Below are 23,696 nucleotides of genomic sequence, written 5' to 3'. Positions count from 1 at the left end.
AAAATCTCTGGTCTATGGTACCAAAAGAGGCAAATACATTTATTTTTATTAACTCTCTGTAATGTTTCTACTCAAGATATTTGAAAAGGAGGAAATATACCTACAAGACTGAATGAAAAAATCCTTAAATATTTGACAGCATGAGTGCATGGCTCAGCAAGAGCTTGAGCCATGCACTCAGTTTATGAGCTGATGAAGTTAATTTTGCTAAAAGGAAAAGCTGTATTAGGTTTGTCAATCAAAAACTAAATTTCCAATCAAAACTAAGTTTCCACACATTCTTTGCCACAATGTATTTCAGTATTAAAAGTTTAATTCCAGATGAGTGAAATATATTTTTATTTCTCTCCTCAATACCAAACACTTCAAGGAGAAAACATTTCTTACATTTTCATCTGCCTGCACAGCAGTCCAAATTTTCATTATACCAATTACGTGGAATTAAAGCAGACAACATCAGGATTGTTCTTTTCGTAGAGTACTGCTATTCCAAACGAAACATTCAAAGTTGGTTTTGATTAATAACTGTCAACCACAAACCATACCACACTCCACAAAACAATACTATCAAACAAGTGAGAATATCCATCTAACAATGGAATCTTAAAATAAAACAGGAGACCAAATTGTGCACATATGCATCAGATTAAATGGAGTTTCAAAGTAATTACAGGGCAAAACTGGCATCAAGGTAGAACCAATATTGTACCAGTAAAGTATGCACGCAAAAAGCAACTTGAACCTGCTCCCACCCCCACATACAACAATGTATGATTAGACTACTAGAGAACAAAAACATACCTATTTGTTTTGCAGCTTGTAAGATAGTTTTTAAATCACCATTTACAGTTTGGTATTCTTTTTTGTCCAAATTGTCATCAACAAACTTTATTATCTTCTTCCATGTAAGATCAGACTTCAGCAACTGGGCGTGTAGTTTTGATCTTTTAGTCTGAAAATGCAAAATATTTTGGTTTTTAAATTTATTTCAAATTAATACATGAGGGTTCCTTTAAAATTAAACACCAGATAAAAACAATTCCTTTCAATTGCATTCAGTCAATATATAGTAATGACTGCAAGCACTTTTCCTTTTACCTGATCTTTACTCTCCTGAGTGTATGAAAGCAGGATACACAAAAGCACACACTCTCTTACTAATTTTCTCTTCCAGAGCAAAATCCTCCATAAAGCCAAACTCTTGCAACTTCAAGAGATACACACTTCTCAGGATTCCAAAGTCATTTCACAGGTTCCCACAAGGCATCTATTGCTTAATGCATTATCTCTCAGGAAGCAAAAGAAGTACCTAAATTCAGTGAACTTAATATTAGAAAGGAAATGTTTGGCTTCCCAGCTCTATGTAAGCTCAAAGCTAAAAGCAGCCCTGTCCAACTTCTTGAAAGACAAATTAACACAACCAAGCAAGCTTTGCCATATGATTGTAAGGGCTAAATATAAATCGCAAAGCTACAGCAAATTTGACTTTGAGTGAGGACACTATGAAGAAATGTACAGGAAATTTTACACACTCTGCCCTTCTTGCTTGCCTACTCTTATAAAATATCAATGCAAATGAAGAAAACAAATGATTCTTACTATAGCTACGCTTCGTAAAAGAAAAAAAGCTTTACCGTTAAGTCAGCTAATTCTTCACCGTAATCCTCATGTTTAGTGACATTTGAAAAGGAGCGTAAAGCGCCTGTAAGACGAGGCAAGGCCATCTGTTACTCATTCAGTGATCCATAGGATGAGAAATCAAATCCCAGTTCAAGTACCTAGATGACAACAAAACAAATAACACGGCTTTATTAATGGTATAAATACAAACTTGCATCATGAACTTGAAAGAGCTCGCAGCACTTGGCTGGAACTTCAATTAAGCCAGTTAAAAAAAGATCTCTTGAAATAATGATAATCAAAATTAAATAAAAGGAGGTGAAAGGCACAGTGCAGAGACAAGATATGGTAACATGCAGAGGTCACTCAGCAGGTGGTTCTTTTCTCTCCCCCCTAAATAAAAGTTACCAGCAATGAGGCAAAGTGGCAATTATTTCTTTAGCACCCTTAACACTGAGTATTATAGTGAAATCTATGTAACTGAACTTTAGCTCCCAATAGCAGTAAGTGATTACAACCTACGGGAAGATTTCCTCTGAGCCAAGCCCATGCTGGGAGCTTTCAGCCTCTGGCACTGATGCAGAGAGAGGCATCTTTCTTGACAAGTGCTTAGCCATTTTTAACCAGCAAAACAGGGAAAGAAAATTATGAGAGGAAATAAAGATTGTCAAAGGTATAGCATTGAACTACTGTAAGAGATAAAGGGAACAAAAAAGGCTACCAGAAAACTAAACACACTATGCCTTGGGATGTTTTCATCTCACAGCTGGGAGTGCACACACACTTAGAGCAGGACTCTCTTCAGAACTACAGCTTATTTCCACACAGTTTTATTTCCTCTGTGCAACAGGCTCACATCTATGCACCAAAACACAGCTGTTCTCCATCTGAAACTGTACTTCTTCTAAGCCTTTTACTGAAATTATTCTCAAAGTTATTTAATTTCAAAAGGTGCCCACAGCTGAATTATTTAATGAACCGTAACACACAGCTACAGTTTCTGATGGTATTAGATAAGACACAGATTTAGATTATTTTTAAAACAATTAATGATACCATTACAAACCTAATGATCTGCATCATTCTTAGCATGCCTGAAGATCAACATCTATCCAGAATTTAAACAACTTGTAACAGAGTTAATAGAATTACTTCCCCCCAGTCATACAGTACAGAACTCTTTGCTTTCATCCTATTATCCTTAACGTTTTCCTTATTTAATGGCTGCATTTGTATTTTAGCTATCACCTTTGCAATACAGCACAAAAGAAATCCAGATGCAGCATTCCAATCACGAGAAATTCCACTGACTTGTCACGTCTGCTTGTTTTCCCACCTTGCCTTAAGATGCTTTTTGAGAATGATTTTACAACAGCAGATATTTTGGAGACAAATGTTATAACAATGAAGCTATAAAATTTGGAAATACAAAATCTTTAACCCTGAAGAGCAAAGAGAGCATGTGTTCAAGACTAGAAGCAGAGAGAACCAAACACCACTGCAGCTCTTTTGATATATTCATTGAATATACGAGATGTAATTCATACCAGCATAGCTCCTAGTGAAAAGTCTGTAAACATTATAGCCACCATTATTAGAAGGGAAGTAATGGGTCCAGACTTTGAGGGTACATCACTCTCACACTGTTCTATTGACAGAACTGCCATTAGCTATTAGAGCTATTGGGTCCATATTACCTATTTATTTTATACCTACATTTAAATATCTTTTTCTGTAGCATTATTTGCCTTAATAAAAAAAAAACCAAAATAACATTAATATTACTTTAATTGTCCTTTCTGAAATACATGCACAGCAATTTATGAAAGTTAGAACATACTTATAAAAAAGCTCACTTTTCACACACACTTATAAATTTCAATGCATCTCCAGCAGGCTCATTTATTAGGAAACTGAATTTTAAATGGATATTTCTTTCTCCTTCATTCAATTTCTTTATTAGCATCTCCTGAAACAGAAAACCTGAAACACCAGAAAGCAAGAAAGGACACACTGTCCTGACTACAGGCATGGCCAAAGAGCCAAATCCAGCCCTGCAACCCTAATCTTGTACTAGTAAATGCTGCTCCACACTTGCCTGGGTGCTTCCAGAACTTGCAGGTGTCTGAGGAGGCTGGTTTGGCAGAGCAGTCACACAAAGCTTCTGCATCCCTTTTATAGTCAAAAACCACACACCCCCTTTGCTTCTGGTACACAACACCCACTCTCAGCAGGGCACCAACGAAAACAAAACCAGCTAGTAAACAGAATGCAGGGGACAGGTGCAATTAATCCTCCACTGTTAACATAGAAAAACAAGGTAAAACTTAGAAACTTCGGCTATTATTCTGCAACATATTAGAGCCAACTCTGAACACTAAATCAAAAATCATGTGGCCCTATAAGATGCAGTATAAATTTATATTTTTTTAAAAAAAAAAATGTTACCTGCCTTCACATAAAGCCTCCTTATGTAGATACCTGCCCACATCACACTGCCTTTAGAGTGAAGTGTGATGCAGGCAGGTATCTACCTAAGGAGGCTTTTACGTCTCGTCTTTCCACAGCCATCATAAGGGTAACTAATTCCTTCTGGTTTGTAAGAAATGTATCTGTTTGCTCACAGGTGGATATGAAACATCTGAACTACTGAATGATCCTGCTGAGATCTGCTGCTTTTGAAACAAGGACCTAAAAGGCAGTGGCAATTAAATTCTCTTTACCACGGCCCACATAAAGATGAACTTCTGCCATCCTTCTGCCCATTTGCCCTAAAGAAAAGTATAAGAAAGGTACAATCTTAAAGCATTTCTGTAGGACAAATGCAATGGGAATTTAACCCTCATATCAGTGTGACTTTAAATGGTAAAAAGATCTCTTCTCCTCCCCCACCCCAAATCAAGTAAGGACATTTTGGCTGCATTGTGGTAATGATTCCTAGAACTATCTCAGATTTCCTGCCTCTTTTAAAAAACACTTACATTTCCACCAAGCATGTTTGTAAATCAGAAAGAGCAATATCCATCCTTCTAAAGCTTTGTGAAGATGAGAGAAAGTAACTTTTAAAGTCTATTTTGCTTCTTTTAAAAACAAGTGTGATTTTAACACTGAAACTTTTTATAGGAGAAAGTAAAACATAAAGACAGATTATACTCAGAGTTCAGGTAAGCAACAATTCAAAGTTTATTGTTTGAAAGTAAACGTGAATCAATCTCAGCTGGATTTTACTCATTAAAGTGAAACATAAAAAAAATTTCTAGCAATACCACAAAGGAAACTAAAATTACTATAGAAGTTTTCCACTTCATATTTTCACCAGCTACTTAGGTTTTCGTCCAAGTCCTGGCCTTGCTTGTTTCTAATAAAAGCAAAAACAGAACCATTTCTTTCTTTTCTTTGCTGAAATATTAAAGAGATTACTGTAAAAGACACTTCCTTTTTGAAATTTACTGAATTCCTATGCTCTCTAACAGATCAAGCCAGCTGCCCAGTAGGGCTAAGAGAAGGCAAATGCTCAGATCAGGCACGTCAATGTTCAAGTTGAACAGAAATCTTTCCTTCCTTACAAAGAATGGAATACCATAGCATTAACACAGCTAAAAATCACAGGTAAAATCCACAGTTACACAATCTTAAAGTACCAGTTTCTGTAGTCTATAATATTTTACTTTTTATTTGTCCTTTAAGACTTCACAGCAGTGATTCTGTTTAAAGTATTTAAGGAATATTAAGCCATGATCCCAGATTTTGCCTACATTACCTATAATTCTTCCAGCTATTAATAAGTTTCTTGCTATGTAAACCTGCAATTTCTAAAACCCAAAGAAGTTATTACTAGTAACTAATCTAATCAAAGAACATTATAAAGAAAAAGAGGCTTTAGACATTGGCAGTGAATAGCAGGTTGCTATTGACCACAAAGTATTTCAAACAGCATTTTCTCTTTCACTTGAAAAAGCTGAAACACTTCAAATGAAAAAGAAACCAAAAGGGCAAAAGATATCCCACCCACTAGGCTGTACAAAAGCTAAAGGGACACTGAAGTAACTTGTTTTACATTTTAAATACATAATTCAAACAGCGAGGCCATTTATCAACACATACAATATTTTACTTTACACTACTGTGTAAGAAGACTAAAAATAAATTCCCAAACATTAAATTTTACTGATACGAACACATTTTAGAATGGCTACAATTAACTTCAACAGCTGCATTAGAACAAAGGTAAACTCAATATTTTATTTACAAATAAGACTCAATATTTAAAAAAACCCAAACAACACATTCTACTCAGGATATATCCTTTCTACATCATACACATCAAAGAACAAATATTTCAAAGAAAACACTTTAAAGAAAAAATGAAACCATTAGATAAAAAAAGCTGTTTTGGACCTCTGAGAACATTTTTATTAGATTCAATAAAATTTCTTATCCAAGCATGTTTGATGCCATCAGTACAAATACACAGGTAACATCAAAGCTGTTAGCCAGGGATAATAGTGGTTTCATAATGTCTGGGACATTAATCAGAAAGAGCAGGCAAAAGCATGACACTAAAACAATAGTATTTTCAGACTTGGTATTTTGCACCTTTACCAACAGTGCTGCCTGACGTAGTATCAACTGTACGCTTTCAGACATCTCACTTTCTACAAAAGGCCCAGACATCACCCTGGAATTCTCTCAAGTTGTCTGGGTCAAACATTACTGATCTCCAGTCAAGACTGGGTCAGTCTTTTAAAGGGTGACAGCAAGATTAAGGAATACGTACTCAGGAAGAAACAGTGGCTTCCTGACAGACAATATTCACCTCAGTGAATATCAAAATTCAGACATGTGCCTCAGCATAACAAGGAGGCATAACAGTGCCTCTGTGTGCCATTGTTCCCATAAAAGACAATTTCAGCATCTTAATTACAGAAGTCACTAAACAAACAAAAAACCCAAGAAAATCAAATAATGGAATTACAAGTCATTCTTTCAATACAGTATTAACCCTTTCCACATTTTTTCATAATCCTAGCCATGCACATGTGATCACCAGCTGCCTAACACTGTGCCTGCTTGCATCAGCTGGAGAACCATTTCCTGTGATTATGCCTGTTACTGCTTTGGGATGATGCCAAACATGTGGCTTGGCTCAATACTGTGTTAATTTTACATGTACTTTGAGATAGTTACAGAGGATTGCTATTGTTAAAAAAAGAAAAAAAAAAAAAACAAAACCCTTTCTTCAGAATAATTCATCTTCCTTTGCCAAGAACATAAAATGTAATTCAGTTGTTAAACCAAAAAATGTCTGTAGTTCTACACCTCATGGCCTTAACTTTTAAGTTCCCTGCAGCAAGAGATAAACTGTATCCCAAGCAAGAGATTTGCCTTACGCATGGAGATGTGCTATAAGCAAATTTCCAACTTCAACATATGTAACATCTATATTCATTTAAAAACTAGGCATAAGCCACAAACACAAGATGGGGATGGTGGAGGTGTCATTTGTTTAGTTTTGCTTAAAGTTTACTAGGAGGCTCTCTGTGCCTCTGTTACACACCGTGCCATCAACAGAGGGTGAAAACAACCTCAGGGGTTTCATCTTACTCTGTTCCAGAAAGGCTTGTCACTAAAGGAAGAAATGTAGGTGGTCAAAGGAAGGAAAGGGAGGAAGAAAAATAATAGGTAAGTGAGAGAAAGAAAAAAGTTTTTAGTTAATGACAGCTAGGTAACACACATTGCATCTCACTGAGGATGGCTGTGAGGCTGTGGGATGCACTTCAGTAAATATAGGCGCTATAACAATACATGTACAATACACAACTGCATAACTGCTGGGCTGAGAGCACGCTGGAGAACTTGCTCAGATGGCAGTAAAAAAAAAGTCTCTGTAACACGCTCCAGTAGTGAACAGCAAGTGCATACAAGGATAAAGCCCCCAGTATGAACTACTCACCATTACAAGGTTTTTAAGTCTCACAGAGATGTGTTCAAGCACTCAAATCATTTACCATATTTACAGACAACTAAACAAATGCCTCAAATACTGAATTATCCCCCAGTTATAAATAACTGGATGCTTATTAGCCACTCAACGCCATATTATCCTTCATAATTAACGCCGATTTCCTTCAAAATAGGGTTTCAATAACCCTCAAGGTGGGTATTGGATCATTTTGTATCTGGAGCATTCTCCCAAATGTTTCTGAAGGAAACACTTAACACTCCTTTTGAGAAAAACATTACTATTTCAGCATTTACAAAGGATCTCAAATGCAACATAATAAAAGACTAAACCAGGTACACTAATCCTTAAGACCCTGCCTGTCTCAAAAAAGAGAGGTGGTATGAGTAGGATTGCTGTCTTACTTCTTATTAACCATTAAGTCATTCACTTTCTTTACAGCAAAGTCATTAGCAATGTTCATACTATCTGCAAAGACAGGATGTCAGTTCTGAAGTAACTGTTTTGCCAAACATTGAGATTCCTTCTAGAGGATTTCTTTAGTAATTAATTACGGCTAATAAAGTCTTTGCATCTTGCAGACAACACACAGTAGCTGTGTAAGCACAGTGTAACTTATGCCAAGATTAACATCTAATCTTACAGAACAATTATTCTATGAAAGCACTGAAGCAGGATTTCTCTAATAAATTTTTTTTTGTGTTAAGCAATTTTATCAATACAACTGGTAATAATAATGGTAATGCTAGCAATCTGAAACAGAAAACCTACAAGTACCTAAACTACAGAATTATTTTTCAGAACAGAAATATGCAGAGTTTTAGACTAGTTAAGAAAGAAGCTGTAGATTCTACAGCCCTTCTAGTAATAGAAAGAAAATTAATTTAATTGTCATGTACTAAAAGTATGAAAATGGCCTTCAAAAGAAACACAGATTCTGGCCAACTCTGGCTATCACTAAACAAAATGTTTCCCAAACTATCAGCTATAAATAAAGTCATCCTATTTCCAGCACTTTTGAGTCAGACTTTTTACCAATGGTTGCAGTAAATAATAAAGAAATATGCAGAAAATGACTCATTACATAAAATAAGAACCAGATGTCATAGTCCACACAAATGCATCAATTTAATTAAAATAATGCAAGTGTATTGTGCAATTTTAAGTGTTTGCTATGTTTTGCAATGTTTTGATTTTTTGCATTCATTTAATTTTTATATAATGTTTGTAATATTTTCTAAAAAATGTCCTGTATGCTTTTTCTATCATTCAGTATGTTATTTGATACCTGTCATAATTTTTGAGGTGGGAAGGAGTAAGAAAGCCATGACAGAGTTCACAGAAAACTCTTTAGTTAGTATCTTTCCAATAATACACAAGGACCCAAAAGCTGTGTATTTTGTCCATAATTCTTCTAAAAAGTATTTTAATTCTGAATACACTACATTAGCCCTCAGTCCTTCTAACACTCCTCCTAAAAGTCTCTGTCAGCATATATAAAAACTTTTCCAAAGGTATGTCCATATAAATGAACCACTCATGGTCTAGCCGTCCCTTTAACCCTATTGGATCCTTGTCACAGCACACTAAAGATTCAGTCCAGCTCAGTGGTTAAAAAGTTACAAGTTGGTATTTCCTATGAGAAAAGCAGACAGAGGCACATTCATAAGGCAGCTCACTGACATAATGTAATGAAGACGCATAGACAGTCCCAAAAATCAACCTATGAAGACAAGCCTTTCAGTCCAAATCACTCCAGCCTTTTGGGGATGCCTTCCCCTTCAGAACTCCCTCCTACTGCCTGGAGGCAACACCACCTCCTCCCCCATAAAGAGAATTGTAAAGAAACCCAAGGTTGTAACAGACACACAATAAGCTTTTCCAAGCCAGACCACTGTCCACTTGATTTAGTTTAAATATTACTTAACATTGGTAGGATACAGGGGTGAAAAAAGTCAAAATTTCAGCCTAAAAATTTATGCCAAAAAATTAATTCAAGGTCTGCCTTGCATTATATAAGTTGTGTCTGAAAAGATCCCTACTTCAAGGCAGAGACTCTTCTACAAAGAAAAAAAAAATATGTTAATTAAAAATACATTTAAGCAAGACTCAACTATTGGATAGATACATAGTCACATAATTTTATTAAAGGCAGAGCTTCAGAGCTCACATGCCACACAGGCACTTCAAACAGCACATCAGCTATTTGATGACTAGCAAGTAACAGCTTTCTAATTGATAATTCATCATTACTGCAGTTGAGAATTAGAACTTAAAAAAAGGCAGCTGCAATGTTAAAAGTGCAAATTAGAATCAAAACTAACAAATGCTGCTGATCTTTCCTGGGCTGTCTATAATGCTAGCCATATATACGCCAGAGGATATTTTGAGAAAGACACCTGTACAATTTCCTACAGTGAGGAAATCCCAAACCTTCTTTTCAGAGCTTGCAAACATTTCTGCTTATCACATAAGAAAATGAGGGGGACATCAGTTGAGGCATAATATTATTCCTGGCAGATACAATAAAAAGGAAAATAGCCCCATTATGTCTCTAGTGATTTGAGGAGGTTCAAACAGGATTTTTCCAGCTGTACATTTTTTAAATGGCTGCATTTCTCGAGTAATAGCCATATTCTGCTAGAATGTATGTAAAATTTCTTAAAATATTTTAGAAAATTGTACTGTAAGCTGATACATACATACATATTATACAAAATTCTGCCATTGAACAATTAAAAGTCTTTGAACAATTATTATGAGTATTTAGCATGGCACACAGGCTGCCTGTTCAGATTTACAGAATCAACTTTCAAAGACACCTCAGAAACAAAAATGCTACCCTAACAAGAAAATTATACAACCAAGCATTTTATTTATATTCATGTTTTGGAAGCAACATAGATGTGTACCATATGATGTCACACTCAGCACTAAAAGCACTGGGAAAGGAGAAGCAAGGGGTGTGGGGAACAAAGACACACATACACACTTACGGGGTTTGTCTTCCCAAGCAACTGTTGAACATCTGCTATTTTCTCCCCATTTCACAGCCAAAGGGAATGAGTTAGTGAGAGGCAAGGGGGGGCATTTGGCTACTGGCTGGGGTCAACTCACCACGAGTAATAAATTTCTTATAAGAAACAGAAGAGATGTCTTTCAGAGATCGTCTTTACTCTTCCTGAATCTTTCAAGGAGAGGACACATTAGAATAATGGAATCATTAAGGTTGGAAATACTTCCAGGATCATCAAGTCCAACCTTTGACCAAATACCACCATGCTCACCAAACCGCATCATGAAGTGCCACGTCTACTGATTTTTTGAACACACTACTCCCCTTTAGAGCAGTAGGTAAGACTAATGCCCTCCTATTTCTTGAGCAAATTCATCAGAATCCAGTTTCCAAACAGAAAGACACTGAGTGACTCAGTTCAGCAGTCCTCACCAGTTTCAAAGAAAGGAACAATTGTTTAAATGGTAGTATGGTTTACATAGTATTTGAATGCAGGCAAGGAAGTCACAACTGTACAAAGTCATCTACTTATTTTGACAACTTCTCAGAAGCCAGTTTACAACTGGAAAACTGAAATTTGCTCCACAATTCACCTGACAAATGCTTCAATCACCAACCTATCATTCCACAATCATCTATTCTTGCTGTAAGACCTATTTATGTTTAAGATTCAGGCCTGTAATAACAGATTCAGTCTATTTTTTATGTCAAACATCCAACGTGCCTTTGGGCAAAAAAGAGTAACAGACGGCTCAGAGTAAACTCATGCTTTATAACAGTAAAGTCTAAGGAAGAATATAATTTATACCCAAAGATTCCACATACAATGAAAGGGGAGAGCCAGCAACTTTTCTATCCCTAAAATATCAACTAGGTAAAACATTCTGCACTTTCCTTTTAAAGTTATTTCTCTCCAGCACCTACTAGATTTAATGACACAGAAAAAGAACAAGAGTTTTATTTTGCATCTCAGAGCTGCACCCAGCAACGGTTTGGCCACCAAACTCTAGTCCACATGTTTACGTAGTGAATAGAAGACTGAGAACACCAACTGCCCTTTCTGCAATACTCAAACAGTTCACATTGCTACTGAAGCTTAACTCTTTCTTGGCTTCAGTCCAGTCTCATGGATCTTCCTTGAACTATACACAGTCATGTACAACATAAAGAGGAATATCTGTATCTAGAATAAGCTCAAGAAACACCCAGAATAGGGTTGTTTCACAACACTGGTTAATTCAGTGAGAACCATTACCACAGAACCACAGGGTGCTGCTATTCCTATTGCTTCCTTCAATCATATTTTTAGGTGTTTGTGCACTGTTGGGGTGGCTTGACTCTGGCCAGCAGCCATGCTGCTGCTTGCTCACCCCCCATAGTGGGACAGGGGAGAAAATAGGAAGAAGAAAAAAAAAAACTTACAGGGTTGAGAAACAGACAGTTTAACAGATGAAAAAAAAGAAAAATACCCCCCAAGTGAAGAAAGAAATGCTCGCCACATCTCACAGGGTGACCAATGCTACAAGCTTCAGTTTACTAATCCTTAAAAACCAGACATCTCGAAAGCAAAAAGCCCACCCTTTCTTCTTCCTCTACATCTATTTTTATTTCTGAGCATGACAATACATAGTACAGCACATCCCACTGGTCAGTCTGGGTCTACTGTCCAAGCTGTGTCCCTACACAGCCTCTTGTCCACACCCTTGCCTACCTGCTGGGCAGGGAGGGTGGAAGAAAGTTTTTTTGTTGTGCAGGCCAGGAGCAGCCAAAACATTGCTGTGCTATCAACATTGTTTTACCCACAAATCTCAAGCACTTCTACTGTAATGAAAGTTAACTCCTAAACCCAGTATAGGAATGTGCTCACATTGGCATTGCTCAAACAGAGGCGATCAAATTCCTCAGAGAGAGATGAACATAAAGAATACCCTGACTGTGCATTTTCTTATGGGTTGTGCTTGCAATAAACACAAAATTGCTCCTTTCTGTGATGTGATGAGGTATTTAAAAAGCAAAAAGGGCTAAATACACAATGACTGACTATTGCTCATAATGTAAGAATACAGAGGTACATGACAAAATTTAATCGTTTAAGGTGAGAATAACACCAAGTAGAATGCCCTTCCTGTAAAGAACATAACTGAATTTGCGAATTCATTGCCACAAGATGCCAAAAAGACTAAAAGTTCAGGTATGCCTAGATGAATTAATGGATATCAAATACCTTGATACTCAACAGCTTAGAAAGTGATAATCAGTCATTTAAATCATGGATTACTAAAGATAATATGAAAGTGAAGGTATAATTGGATTTGTCTTCCCTTTTTTTTTTTAACTCGATCACCTAAGCACCTCCTACTGACTGCTACAGGAGAGAGCCACTAGACAAACATCTTCTTTGAAAACAGAGCTACAGGGTGAAATGACAACAGCGATTCTGAGGATTACAATTTGGGATTTATGAGTCTAGTGTCTCTCAATCTGTTTCTGGGCACTACCCTTGTTTCCTTCTCTTTTTAGTTCAGACATCAGCTGTTATATTTCTAACAAACATCCAGCTACCCATTATAGATAATTTGCTAAATTGCTTTTGATTAGATAAGTTTTTCTGAACTGGAGAGTAGATTTTGGTCTCAGTTCTCTCTTCAAAACATTAAAGCATAATTCAGTTTAAAAAGATGTGTAGGCTAGAAAGTGCTCAACACCAACTTCAACAATTGTTACTACAAACAATTTACCAGGAAAACAGTAAGCTGTTATTTAGAGTAATGAGGACTTCAATTTTCTAAGGGAAAATTTTGTAGGAGGGAGCAAAGAAACCTGTTCAGCACTCAAAACACCCATATGAGCTAGAATTAATCCCACCTTTAACAGCTTCCAAATAAACTTAGCTTTATAACTAACCAGAGAAACACAACATGGGTCTTTCCTTCCCCCAACCACCTCCACACCCCATTAGCAGCTCCTGTAACTACTCGTAACTAGCTCCTGTAACAGAAGAGCAATGAAACATGCAAGAATAACAAGGATCAGCCTGAGCTCAGTTTAGTATTTATAAAGGATAACTTTTTCAGAAAAAGCACTGTAGGTAAACAGGACCTGCAGAAATATACATCAGCCTTTTATGAAGGATGAGTTTTCTACTAACTCTGTAAAAAAATATTTTTCAACAATAAATGTTCTTCCTGAAAACAGAACTAACACTACACAATAAAAAACTGAAAATTATACTGAGAAGCAAGGGACTGCAACTACTTTAGAGGCCAAATTACAATCATCTTGATCACATAATCACAGAATAGGTAAGGCTGAAAGGGACCACAGTGGATCACCTGGTTCAATCTCTCTGTTCAAGCAGGCCCATCCTAAAGCACAAGGCACAGTGCAGACAGTTCCTGAGTATCTCCAGTGAAGGAAACTCCACAACCTCTCAAGGCAACTTGTTCCAGTGGTGAGTCATCTACACAGTGACGAAGTTCTTCCTTATGTACCAGCAGAACTTCCTGTGCAAGAACATCTCCCCACTGTCTCTTGTCCTAGTGCTTGGCACCACCAAAAAGAGCCTTGATCCATCTTCTTGACACCCCCTCTTCAGACAGTTATACACATTTATGAGGTCTCCTCTCACATGTCTCTTCTTGACGTTGAACAGGCCCAGCTTTCCCAGCCACTCTTAGTAAGAGAGATGTTTCAGTCCTTTAATCACCTTCACAGCCTTCCACCAGACCTGCACCAGGAGCTTCAGGTTTAGCTTCAAAGCAAGTTCTGTAAACGCAGAACTGTCAGAATAAAACACTGCCATTTGACAATTTCTTGCCTGCTCTCTGATTCAGTGGAAGTTGTGACCTAACCTCTTCCAAAGGCCAAGCTAGCTTTCAGAGAAAACTGAGGTCTAACATGTAAACTATATATACAATAGTGTATAAATGCCTTTATACAATGCATAATGGCCCTAGCTGGGAGTTGGTCTGTACTCCCATATAAATATGATGAGAGTTCCTCCAAATATCTACACATATCATTCCAAGATGGTGCAAGTTTACTCTCCTCTGGTCAAGAGCAAGTCAGATCCAAAAGAAATCATTTTACTACAGCATCTGCTGAAAAGCAGCATGTGTTTAATCAGACACACCACCTCAATGGCATCTTTAGGTGGACAGTTTGCATCTGATCTGATAGCTGGCTTGGTTTTCTTCCTCCCAAGAACTTAGCTCTGCAATTTCCCCTGTGGACATACATAACTCTTGCTGTACTGTCTCTGAAACTGTCAATATTTTTTCTAGTCATTGGCTAGACTCAAGTCAAGTCTATCTTCTGGAAAGTAACTAAGCATGACTATTAGATCTTTTCTCTGCAGAAGTTACATTTAGTGGTTTCACTTCAACAGAACTACCTTAGAGCCAACTGTTTAAAAAGCCATTAGACTTAAAGGGTCTACAGCAATGTTAGTATTTTAAGAACAACAAAACCTATATTCAGAACTCATAGAAGGTTCTAAGCAAAGGTATTATATGAATTCCAATATCATACACACTCCTGAAGCAACTGAACTGGAAGCCGTAGGTTACTACAAGACTGTCAAGTGTTTTCCAAGCAAAGCTGTCAGTTTACCAGTACCATGCAAAATGAAGCAGTACCCAAAAGGAAAAAACACTCTACATGACCACATGCTTTTTTCATTCTTCACTTCTGGTTCTCTGCATTTATTAATATCAGTAGTAAGTACTGAAAGGACATTCGACAGCGGTGCGTTTCCCACTTGACCACTCCCGTCAGCAAAGCCGTTCCGAGAAGCAAAGCCCGGAAGGCAGGGGAGCCCACGGCACCCGGGCCTTCGGGAGCGGCCTTGCATCACCCGCCGCGGTGCGCGCCGGGGCTGGGACACGGCGAGCGCTCCGCCAGCCCCGGCCCCGCTGCCAACCCCGGGCACGCTGCCTGCCCTGCCCGCGTGGCACACCGGCCAGCGGCCCGGCTGCCCCCAACCCCTCGGCCCAGCTGCCCCGAACCCCGCGCCCCGCCAGCAGCGCAGCGACGCCCCTGCCCCGGGGGCTGCGGGCAGAGACCCGCGCAGCGGCGGCGGGACGCCCCTCCGCGCCTGGGCAGGCCGGTCCCGGCGATCCCACTCCCCACCGGGGTGCCGGACCGCAGCTCCGCGGCGGCGTCGGCGGCGCAAAGCAGCGCCCGCCGCGGGGCCTCCCCAGCGGCCCCCACGCCGCGCCCGCCCGACCCCCGCCCGCCGCGCACCTGCCTTACGGCTCGCCGGTTCCGTTGCCGCCAAGAGCCGGCGCGGCGCGACACTGCCGTACGGCGGGCGGGGCCGTGTGCGGCGCGGCCCGCGGGGCTCCGCCGGTTCCCGCGGCGGGGCTGGCGGGGCTGCCCCGGTGCCCCCGGCCTCCGCTGGCCTCCGGTGGCCCCTGCCCGGGTCTTCACGCTCCGCCGAGCCGGCGCCGCGCTCAGGCCTACGTCGGCTACAGGCCGCGCCTCCGCCGAGTTCTCTGTGCAGACGAAACGCGTCTCGCCGAGGTGCCGTGGCTGCTAATCCCGGTCGCCCGCCCCAGTTATGCCCGGCGTGGAATACGCTGTGGGGTCAGCTCCCAGCAGTATTTCACAGAATCACAGAATTAATTGCGTTGAGAAAGACGTAATCTGTACCGAGTTCAACCTATGACCCAACACCAATCACCTTGTTACCTAAACCAGGCCGCCAGGTGACACGTCCAGTCTTGCGCGCCTCCATGGACGGTGCCTCTTCACTTCCCTGAGCAGGCCATTCCAATGTCTAATCACTGTTTCTGCTTAGAATTTTTCTCTAATGTCCGACCTAATCCTCCCCTGGGACAGCTTAAGACTGTGTCTTGTCCTTTGGGTGGTTGCCTGGGAAAAGAAGCTGACCCCCACCTGGCTACACCCTCTTTTCGGGCAGTCGTAGAGAGCAGTAAGATTCCTCCCGAGCCTCCTTTTCTCCAGGCTCAACAACCCAGCTCCCTCAGCCTCTCCTCATAAGACTTTGTACTCCTGTGTCAGTGCCTCGGGCTTTCTTGGATGTGGATGTCCGTGGCCTTCAGCCGTCAGTGCTCTTTAGCAGCTCATCCATCCCCTACGCAAATAATTCTTGCCAAACCATGTGTGTACCTCAGTGTGTGCCTCTAGAGCTTTTTCACTTATTCAGTTTCATAATTTTTGAAGCAAGTTCTTTAAATATTTAAATAACTGGCTTATGTCCTCAGATGTATATGTGTGTGTATATATATATATGTATACACTCTATGTATGTGTAATGTGATGCTTTTCAATAAAGATATTATCTGCTAGATATTTAGTGTACTAGAAATGCTAGACATTGCATGGAATTAATTTTGTCAAATGCAGGTGTCATAATGTAGACTAAATATGTGCCTCAGGAAAAAAAAAATTCTCATTTCCTTCAGCATGTACTAATTTTTTTGGAAGGCATATGACGTTTGATGTCCACATCTTAAATAATCCTTTGCTTATTCAGTTCTGTGTTGCGCCAGATTTTTGGCAGCATTTCAATATTCATTACTATGTAAATCTGCTGTTCACTGTCTTGTCCTTTATTTGACTGCTATGCTTCCTGCACGTCCAATAAAAAGGTGTAAATAGTCTTTCTCCATCTTTTGCATGAAATCTTTCTGGCATAGCCACATGAGAAGTTCTAATTCAAATTTGAGAAAAAAGGTTTCAGTCAAGTAGGCTCAATATTGTAGAATCTCAGAAGCAAGAAACATATCTGATCTTGAGTTTGCAAAACACCCTGGAAATTTTCAGGAGTTAATTCACCACTGTACTCCTCACTTCACGAGTTCGTTAACCAAGCAGTATTGCATTTGGAGTCAAACCAGTGTTGCTCACCTGGAGAACAATGGGTACTCACAAGACCCAATCCCAGTTTATGGTCACTGAGTACTGCCAGCTGGTATTATTGTCTTGAATTACTGTCTGGTATTATTGACTTGACTTAATTATTGAATTATTATAATTTGTGGACTATTGAATTGACTCTTTTTGTTTCTTTTTAACAACTAAACATTAATGCTAATATATGACCTATGAATTTTAGTTACTGGAAGAGTACTTCTGATTCTATTTCCGAAAAGAAATAGATTAGTAATTAAAATAACCTTGTATTTACTTTGACAATGGAAACCTTATTAAATCACCGTCTTACCAAAAAAAAAAATTGACACATTCATTTTCTGTTGATATTGTAAGATGAACCTGGCAGATGTCCTTGTATCAGTATTAATCTTTGCTGGGATGAGAGTATTAAGCATTCAAAACTAACTGCTCTCTGCAGATGTCACTGCTACCAACACTGGGAGAAAAATCTTAAATCAATGTTATTATGTGACAATAATGCAGGTTCCTCAGAAAACATTCCAAATCTCTATTGCCCATGATTACAAAGTAATCATATCATGCATGCTGCAACTGCAATGCTAGCAAAGTCAGTGCGTTGGAGGTGCTGTTATTCAAATGAGCTGTAATTCTTTACAGTCATCTTGTTCCCATAGATTTTAGTACTTCATTTAAAAGTCACCGGGAGGAGGGACTGACCTTGGCTCAATATCAGGTGCCCACTGAAGCCACTCTATCAGTCCCCTTCTTGGCTGGACAGGGCAAAGAAAATATAACAAAAGGATTGTTGGTTGAGATAAGGATAGGGAGAGATCACTCAGCAATTACTGTCACAGACAAATCAGACTCAACTTGGGAAAAAATTAGTTTGATTTATTACCAGTCAAAAGCAGAGTAGAATAATGAGCTATAAAACCAGATCCTAAAATCACCTTTTCCTCATTGCTGCCTTCTTTCTGAGCTGAACTCAATTCCCTAATTCTCTACCTCTGCTCCTGCCAGTTGTGCAGGGGAACAGGGAATGTGGGCTGCAGCCAGTTCATCGCGCATTGTCTCTGCTGCTCCTTCCTTCTCTGGGGTTGGATTCCTCACATCCATCACCTGCTTCATCATGGGGTCCCTCCCACAGGACACAGTGCTCCATGAACTTCTCCAAGGTGAGACTTCCCAGGGCTGCAGTTCTTCATTAAATGCTCCAGCATGTGTGCCTTCCGCACTGCTTCAGTGTGAGACCCCCAATGAGAGATCACAAGTCCTTCCAGCAAATCTGCTCCAGTGTGGGCTTCCCACAGGGTCACAGGCTCCTTTGGACATCCACCTGCTCTGCTGTGGGTTCCTCCTTGTGCTGCTCCACTGTGGACCTTTTTGGGTTGCAGAGGGATAGCTGGTCTCACCACGGTCTGCATCATGTGCTGCCAGGCAGTCTCTGCACCAGTGCGTGGAGCACCTCCTCCCCCTCCTTCTTCACTGATGTGGCAACTTCAGAACTTTTTTCTTCATGTCCTCTGTCTAGCTACAGTTGCTCTTGCTTAGGTTTTTTCTGTCTTCTTAAATCTGTTATCACAGAGGTGCTACCAACAACATTGGCAGGCTCAGCCTCTGCCAGTGGTGGGTCCATCTTGGAATTGGCTGGCATGGGATCTGTCAGACACAGGGGAAGCTTCTGGCAGCTTCTCACAGAAGCCTAACCCTGTCTTCCCCCCCCTCACAACCAAACTTGGGCCACACAATACAGTTGCACAGACATTGTGAGTGGTCTGCAAGTTCTTAAAACTGAATACACAGTGTATCATAGGGAGATATTGCTGAGGAAGATATGAATAAGAAAATAGGTATCTACTGCTGCATAAAAATTCACAATTCAAATTTGTTCCTTGAGACCTGAGCCTTTTATAATGTCATGCAGGCTACATGAAGGGGATCTATCATCTCCATTATTACTGGTTCTTATGCATTACTCTCTGACTTCAATCTGTTTATGTTATCTTCTACTGGATATGAATGTACCTGGATTTAACCTCCAGCTGCTTTTCTTTAGCACAGTGAGTTTTCAAAGCAGTCTTAAATTTTGTCCATGGTTTTTCAAATTAATTAAGCAGTCTGATACTTCTGTTCTGGTGAATTTCTATGTAGCTAGAATGGAAAACATGTTTCTTGTTAATTTCCATTTATTATTTGTTATTTCTTAAGTGTATTTAGAAGTTCAACATGATTGTTTGTTTCACAGTATGGATAAAGGGTGTAGAAACACACACATTATCATAATTTGACAGAACTCTTGAGTGGTAGTGGACAAGTCTTCTTTGTTTTCTTTTTTTCTTCTTTCAGTTGCTGAGCCTAAGTTTAAACAGTTACAAATTTCCTAGTAATCCCCACCACTACAATTTTAATTAATGCTTATAGAATTAATCATTAACGACTTTACATATATAGTAATTAAATAAAGAAAACATTATAATTTTGCTTTTTTTTCTTTCAGAAAAGAAAAAAGCCTTTTGTTTCAGAAAAGCATTTTATTTGTTTTTTAAATAATTACATCATAATCTAATAGAAAATGTATAGTGTTAGATTCAACAAGAAGCCTGAACTTAGAAAGTATCATAGGTATTTTAAAAAGATTTCCCAATATTGATTTATAGAAGTACTTTGGGAGTCTTCTTTAGCTGTCATTTTTCTGCACCTTGGTCATATGTCTAGTCTGATTGATGCTTGCATAATTTCAAGACAAATGCTCTATGTGTCATGCTTCACGAATTTGCATTGACATATTTGCCAGCTCTTTATCAGAGAAAAATTAAAAAATAAAGTAACCAAATGAAAATGTCTGTTCATTTGGAACATGAAAAAAGTAACATTTTCTGAAAATCACCATGGGCAGCAGTTTAAAAATAGAATAGAAATAGGAATAGATAGCATAGATTAGACTATAATAGAATAGAATAGTTTCAGTTGGAAGGGAACTGCGATGATCATCCAGTACCAACAGTCTGAACAATTCAGGGTTGGCCAAATTAAGTCATGTTATTAAAGACATTGTCCAAATGCCTCTTAAACCCTGACAGGATTGGGACATTGACCACCTCTACAGGGAGACTGTTCCAGTGTTTGACCACCCTCATGGTAAAGAAATGCTTCCTAATGTCCAGTCTAAACCTCCCCTGGCACATGTTTGAACTCTTCCCACATATCCTGTCACTGAATCCCAGGGAAAAGATCTCAGCACCTTCTTCTTCACTTCCCCTCCTCAGTAAGCTAAAGTCAATAGCTTCCTGAGCAATGAGGTCACCCCTCTTACAATGAGGTCGCAGCCTCTTTGTCTCCAAACCAGGCAAACCTGACATCCTCAGCTACTCCTCTCAGGATATGACTTCCAGCCCTTGCTCCAGCTTTGTTGCCCACCTCTGGGCACATTCAAGGACATTCATATCCTTAAATTATGGGGCCCGGAACTGCACACAGCACTCCGCATGAGGCTGCACCAATACTGAATACAGTGGAACACTCACCTTTTCTGACTCTCTGTGCTGTGTTTGATGCATCCCAGGATGTGGTTTGCTATCTTGGCTGCCAGGACACACAGCTGCCTCATACTGGATCTGCTGCCAGCCTGCACCCCACCTCTAGGCCCTCTTCAGGGCTCCGCATCCATTCCTCTCCTAATTTACACTTATGCAAATGGATAGAGTAAAATTTTGAAGAAGATTACAACTGATGCTTGTGGCAGACAAATTATTGCCAGATTTTAGTCTTTGTGAGAGATATTAACAGGTTTGAGAGCTCGTAACTTACCTAAGTGTTGATATGACACTATCTTGCCAGAGTTGACATGTTGGAGAATATATTTAGTAAAGAGTCATGAAGTATAGAACTATTAAAAACAGTTATACCCAGGGAGAAGGCTAGAACTGAATTCCATGTTTCATCATTTGTTAATTTATTTTAAAAATTATTTATAAACTATGAGAGAAACCTATGTGTGTGTCATGATTGGGATCTTCTCAGAAATACAAATCAGAAATATAGACAGTGTCTTATTTCTTACTTCTTTTTCATTTCTTCATTTGTGTTTTTGAAAGAATGCACATTAAATAATTCTTTTACATAGAAAATTTCAATGTGATGCTGAAGTGAATTGAGCTGAAAAGTTAAATCATGAACAGGCTCCATACCCATTTAGGCTGATATTAATTGCTAATACTGTAGAATCACATTTGGAACCTAGTGGTTGAACCTTACCTGTTTCTCTATGCCCTGGTAGCATATAGAAAAAGTGGTAGAACTGGTTCTCCCTCTGAGTTGTATTTCTGCAGTGATTCATGCTATTTGTGTTTCCTTTAATAAAGTGTTAAAGAAGAGCTGCTGTAGTGTAGGTACACAGTTTGTAGTAATTGGGAGCGGGGCTGTGGCTGAGCCTCATCCCCAATGGGCTACAGCTGTGAAAAGCAGGTGAGCAGCATTGAAGGCAAGGAGTGCCCAGGTGCACTGACCAACCACCAAAGGGAACAGAAGGCACACATGTGCAATGCATGCACCATGAAGTTATAAAAGGTTGGGCTAAAGCACAAGAAGGGCAGCTACTTGAAGCCTTCTTAAATAATGTGGTGTTACTGTGTATGGGCAGATGCCCAAAGCCTTCTGAAATGGTGTGGTGTTGCTCTGTATGGGCTGTAGCCATCTGAAATTGTATGATGATACTCTGTGTGTTGTGGCTGTCTTAACTGTGACATATGCTGTGACACCAAAGGAGGTAGTTTGTTGATGAAAATATCAATATCTTATTTCTACATACTGGATAATGCTGAAGAAAGGCTAATGTAAATGATTAATCCACGTGGTTTGGGGGAAAATACAAGAAAAAGCAGTATCCTTATGTTCCTCCCTCCCCTTTTTCCTTATGTCAATGAAAGGTTGTAGTTTCAAGCCAAGAAAGTTGATTTTTCTATATTACTTATCTCAAAATATTAAATACTCTGTTTCCAGTGCAATACATTCCTCAAGAGCAAGGTGGTTGTGTTGTAAGTTATGCAGTCTGATGGTGATATTTACTGAGACCAGACCAAATTCATCTAGAATCACCTCAGAATACTACATCTTCTCAAGAAAGTAAGAAAAGGTTTCTCTTTAGCCAGAAACTGAAATATCCCTTTCTTATCATAACTGATAATTGATCCTCTTAAGGCAAGTCCTGAGTGATGAAATCTGGAGAAAGACAACAGTATTTTTGCCAGATTCTGAAAATGGGACATAATCAGAATTTGTTCTATCAGCTACAGTTGCAAATGCTATCTCAACTCCATTTTCTGCTTACCTCTTCAAAGTACCACAGCCACACAGCAGGATATCCCTGTGAATTCTGCTGAAAGTGGAGCATCTTTTGCAATGCCAGGTGCTAGGCTGTTGTCTGTTTTGCTGCTACGTGTTTGCCATTCTGGCTCATATCCCTGAGTATAGTGCCCTGAAAAAGAGGTTGATTAAGGGGTTTGTTTCAGAAATGAATATGTGAGAGGGATTGGTAGCTGTTAGAAAGTGGCAAGGATCTGCTGTAGCTTGATGGTTCACTCTTTACACAAACTGCTGACTTGTGTATGTGTTTGTATAACTAGACAGAGGGAAAAAAAACCTCTGGATTTCATACAAGTTTCTTTCAGATATCCAGATTATTGTAGTGTCTTTTTTTATATATATACTAGGAGGTTTGTCAGAGGCTTAAGTATCAAAAGAAATGCAGAATGTTATTGAAAGTTCTGCTGACACAAGATGAGAGAATGCTGTAGGGATTCATGTCACATACACTGCAGGGTAGGAGGAGGCCATTCCTACCAGCAGCAAAGCTGAAGCACCAGAGACATGATAATTTTTAGCAAGGACATTTTAAGTCCTGCTTAGTCACTAACTTGGAGAATGACTTCAGGCAAATAACTTCAAAAGATCCAAAAAAAAAATAGAGAATATTTCAACATATCAAATCAGACACAGATGTCAACATTGCCCTGTTTGGAAATGGATTTGTCAATGAAAAGGAAAAACAGTGAAGTTGAGAGACAGAAAACTGCTGCCTGAGGATACTAAACAACAGAGCTGTCCCAGTACAAGATGAGTAATATCTCATGCTTTGTAAATTGTTGAAGCTGGTGTGTTCACTTCTGACAAAGGATGGTTGGTAGAAAGAAATCAATAAATAGAATTTCGAATAGTAAGTCTTTTGTTATGGACACCAGA

At 39.2% G+C, this 23,696-nt stretch overlaps 1 protein-coding gene across 5 annotated transcripts in view; it reads right to left on the bottom strand.

Annotated features, from left to right (window-relative positions):
• Positions 1-16,418, bottom strand: part of ASCC3 (activating signal cointegrator 1 complex subunit 3) — a 251,354-nt gene extending 234,936 nt beyond the window's left edge. Inside the window, exons 1-4 of one of the 5 annotated variants that reach the window (XM_059842390.1) lie at positions 15,843-15,934; positions 13,931-14,363; positions 1,635-1,778; positions 802-952 (exon numbers count right to left, since the gene is read on the bottom strand). In XM_059842390.1, the coding sequence (XP_059698373.1) occupies positions 802-952; positions 1,635-1,724 (241 nt within the window). In that variant the 5' untranslated portion in view covers positions 1,725-1,778; positions 13,931-14,363; positions 15,843-15,934. Of the gene's footprint in view, positions 1-801; positions 953-1,634; positions 1,779-3,718; positions 3,843-13,930; positions 14,364-15,842; positions 15,998-16,289 lie in introns of those variants that run through there. The other 4 variants (XM_059842392.1, XM_059842389.1, XM_059842391.1 and 1 more) reach the window with 4 other exon arrangements.
• Positions 16,419-23,696: the final 7,278 nt, after the last annotated feature.

Source organism: Haemorhous mexicanus, chromosome 3, assembly GCF_027477595.1.
Source record: "Haemorhous mexicanus isolate bHaeMex1 chromosome 3, bHaeMex1.pri, whole genome shotgun sequence".
Taxonomy (NCBI): Eukaryota; Metazoa; Chordata; class Aves; order Passeriformes; family Fringillidae; genus Haemorhous; species Haemorhous mexicanus.
This window is presented reverse-complemented; position numbering and strand designations above follow the sequence as displayed.